This window comes from Haliotis asinina, chromosome 15 (genome assembly GCF_037392515.1).
Source record: "Haliotis asinina isolate JCU_RB_2024 chromosome 15, JCU_Hal_asi_v2, whole genome shotgun sequence".
NCBI lineage: Eukaryota > Metazoa > Mollusca > Gastropoda > Lepetellida > Haliotidae > Haliotis > Haliotis asinina.
In genome coordinates this window covers 47721640-47725927 of record NC_090294.1, presented here as the reverse complement: position 1 = coordinate 47725927, position 4288 = coordinate 47721640, and the positions used below count along the sequence as shown (strand labels likewise).

At 38.7% G+C, this 4288-nt stretch overlaps 1 protein-coding gene across 1 annotated transcript; it reads right to left on the bottom strand.

Annotated features, from left to right (window-relative positions):
- Nucleotides 1-4011, bottom strand: LOC137264857 (uncharacterized). Its single transcript, XM_067800203.1, has 6 exons — nucleotides 3800-4011; nucleotides 2933-2998; nucleotides 2507-2617; nucleotides 1555-1629; nucleotides 869-1010; nucleotides 1-312 (listed from the first exon to the last, which is right to left on the bottom strand). Exons 1-6 carry the CDS (start codon nucleotides 3809-3811, stop codon nucleotides 203-205), a joined length of 516 nt encoding a protein of 171 aa, XP_067656304.1. The 5' UTR covers nucleotides 3812-4011; the 3' UTR covers nucleotides 1-202.
- Nucleotides 4012-4288: the final 277 nt, after the last annotated feature.

Genomic DNA, 4288 nt, shown 5'->3' with positions numbered 1-4288 from the left:
TTTTTCATGATCTGTACTCTTTATTTCTGTTACAGGTTGGTTTTAACAAATACTAACCTATTCACCTACTCAGTTTTGGTTTTGCATGGGGGCAACCTTAATACGAATAGTTAAATAAAACAGATGACAGAATAATGTATGCAAGAGGAAAGTTTGTTTAACGCAGATAGGATTTGGCCCAGCACATGATTGATGTGATCAATTAACAAAAACGCCAACGTCTGCAATACCAATATCCGGAGTATCTACCCCATATACGAAAGTATCTGAAATAACAACGGTATCGATACCAACACCATCTCTTCCGACGACCTGCAAAGAAAAATATATGATTATTAATATCAATTCAGCAAAGGAAGAAATTACACGAAAGCGTGGATTAACGTATGCAATCCATACAACAACTTTGCGTTTAGTTTTTCTTTGGCAATCAGAACAAGATTCAGAATGATATGATCTTCGTAAGTTATTACATGGTGGAGCCCCCGCACCTAGTATCCATGCAAGAAGCTATATGCTGTAAACCTTCTTGGCCTTTACTACAGTGATCTGACTTCAATTGCTGGCAATCTATAGCGTGTTTTTGTATTGTTTTGTCATCTACTTCAAGTTTTAGATTTAATTACTAGTTTTAGATTTATATCTGCGATAATCTAGTTGTTTTCACTTTTACTGTTCCTCGTTAACAATAAATATATTTACTGTAATTCATTACGAATCCACAATCTCTTTAAGTCACGATATTTCTTAAATACTGTCAATGAAACTGAAAATATCAACACACTCTAGTCAAATGGCAGCTGTATGTAAATGCCCGGGTCTGGACGAGACAATCCGATGATTGATATTATGAGCACGATCCACGTACCTGTGCCGGTTGCACTGGTTTCAGGAACCAGCTCGTAGACATCACGTCCCGCACACTTTGGAACCTGATCAACGATGGCAGCAGACGTGTCAGCAGAGGCTTCTTCTCTGACATCGGACTCTGACGCTTCCACATAGTCAACCTGTTGACGAAATAATTGACTAAATAAGGGCTCATCATTTGCGCCATCTTAAAAATCATCTCAACACGAAACGAAAGATTCCCACATTCATGAACACATGTGAAAGAGTGAGTGAATTTACTTTCACGCAGCTTATTCCATCTATATGGCGATCAATATACTATACCCGACATTCATTAATACGTATTAATGAACCACTTTTCAATATGCTATACCCGACATTCATTAATACGTATTAATGAACCACTTTTCAATATACTATACCCGACATTCATTAATACGTATTAATGAACCACTTTTCAATATACTATACCCGAAATTCATTAATACGTATTAATGAACCACTTTTCAATCTACTATTCCGACATTCATTAATACGTTCTAATTTATCACATTTCAACATATTATTCCTGACAATCACAATCACGTGTTTATCAACCACCATCAAATAAGCTTTCAATGGTGAAATAAAGGAAATGGCAGACAGAAGAACTGAGAAAGAGACACTGTGATTATATATGATTTATATATTATGTTTACTTACTCCTTCTGGTAAGGAAGCCGAACGGTGAAAATAGCATGCCGATGTCTCGTTTCCAAGTTGGAGAACAGTAAGGGTCTGTGAAGAAAATGTTTTTCTGTACAAAGATATATGTGCGATAAATATGATGTGCACGCTTCTGTTTTGAGGAACCCGAATGTTTGCTGTTTCATTTCTCATAAACAGTAAACTTCCGCTAGAGTTGAGGTTCACGTCGCCTCTGCAGTATTTCAGCCGTACCGCTACGAGAAGTCCCATGCATGAGATTAACTGTGATTAGATGGAATCATCCTGTTATTGACACAAGCTTCTGTGAGCGTGGCTTCATATTTTATATTCACCGAGAAATGAGTGAGTGAGTGAGTTTAGTTTTACGTCGCGCTTAGCAATATTCCAGCTATATGGCGACGGTCTGTAAATAATCGAGTCTGGACCAGACAATCCAGTGATCAACAACATGAGCATCGATCTGCGCAATGGGGAACCGATGACGTGTGTCAACCAAGTCAGCTAGTCTGACAACCCGATCCTGTTAGTCGCCTCTTACGACAAGCATAGTCACCTTTTATGGCAAGCATGGGTTGCTGAAGGTCTCTTCTACCCTGGGACCTTCACGGGTCCGAGAAATGAATCAAATAACAAGTAGCAAATTCAGCTTATCGGAATGGGAATAATTGCAATCAACACAATGAAACTGTACGTATTTTACAAATACTCAATGAGTATATAAATGAAAACGGAAGTGGGGAAGATAAGATAGGACTTACACTTCGGTTTCTCCGTAAATAAATAGTATGGTGGTTTCATCACCACGAATCTTTCAACTTTGTGTCTTTCAGCTCTACGTATGGAATTACATGTATTGAGAGCAAGACTGAATATCGAGAGATGCTGAATCTCAAATCCCACATAAAAGTGATCAAAGCTTTACCATGTTTAAATCAAAGACTCTCACCTGGTTCGAAAAAAACTGTATGTCAATGAGCGTTCCGTTCTTGAACCTCGTTACCGTCTCGGATCCGCACGTCAGAGCTTCTACGTCAACATCAATGTCTACAAGGGTGCACTTTTGAAACATATAAACGATAGGTTACAGTGCGTTGAATTCTTGTCAAAAACACTCCCGGAACTAAGTTATGTGAGTAAATCAAGGAGAAAAAGCTATTTTAATTTACTCTCTTGAGAGAGTTTGTGGCAGTTTTAAACAACCAGAAATCAGTGTGAATCCTGGAATCGAACCCAGAATAACTACTTTGCATCAACTTGTACGTGGATGGTATCTATTGAAGAATGTCGCTCTTCACGTCGCAACAGAATACTTTCTTATAGCAAGCAATTCCTTATGTCCTTACCATTGAACACATATTTGTTGAATACTCACATTTCGGACAACGGGGACGCCAAAGCAGCCATTGATGCTTATCGCAACTATGGTCAGGATTGCAAGCTGAAAGTTATAAACAATAGACAAATTATTGTCTTCGGAATAATGACTTGTCTAGAATTTAATGCCAACATACGGATATTTACGGTTACATGACGCGACGACATTGTAAACGTCAATCCCACTGTGCTGCATAAAGTATCTACATAGAAACTGATTCTGAAATAGTCAGTTTCGAAGAAAAAAGCCTTGACCTGTTTGGCAAGGTGTAGGATATATGGGATCTCTATGATCTGGACCAAAGGTTGATCTTACCGCTTACTGAAGATGCTGGTCAGTAAAACAGCAACGAAATGCCTATTAAATGTTTCTAGACAAAATTAACCTGAAAACGACATATGAAGTTCAGAAGCACACGCGCTTCCGCATAAGCATGGATATGGGGTTTGCGGAGAGGATGAAATATCAAATTAACCTCCCTGACATATTAAGTAAGTATAAGAAAAATATACAAATATTTAAAAATGGGGTAGACTAGTGGTAAAAAGTATTCGCTCGTCACACCGAAAACCACGAATGGAGTTCCACAGGGTTACAATGTATAAAGCCCATTGTTCCATGCCGTGATATTAATACCATGTTGTTAAAAGCAGCGGAAAACTATCACTCACTCATACGAAAATAATCACTGAAAGGGCTGCACCATTTCTATCGTTCGATAATGAATAATGCACGGACTTGTCGACTTCGAGTACGTATGCTGTGCCTGAGTGAGGTTTTCGCGTTTGAAGTTCCCTTCAGAATAATGAAGAACCAAATGAAAGGGAAGTAAATGGATAAGTCAAAAACATGATGTACACTCACCTTGGTCAGCATGATGAGACTCTCTGGGAGAATTCTTCACATTCAACCAAATGATTTGGCAACGGCTTGTCGATCCAAGTTTACTTACCCCTTTTATACACTCTACCCTAAAATCCCCTTCCACATCCTGTTCGCGAAAACAACCAATGATCTTCTTCCTGTTGTAAGAAGCCCCACCCCCACCCCCACCCCCCTTTCCCCGCATACATTATACATTGTCATTTAAGAATTGTGTTAAACCGGTTTACACTAGCTCAGACAAGATTTAGCAAGACTGTCTATACGCCGTATACAGCCACCCCGTTTGAGTACAGGATTTTTTTGTGAGGCCGTCTCTGGTGTCAGACAAACATACAGTTACAGAACCAACAAATCATCTGGAATTTAAACTATGCAATAATTTGCATTTTGCATATTGAACATAAGTTTGTGTATTGTATTCATTGCTCGATTCAGACATTCATTTAAGGACGTTATACTGTGTTTTTG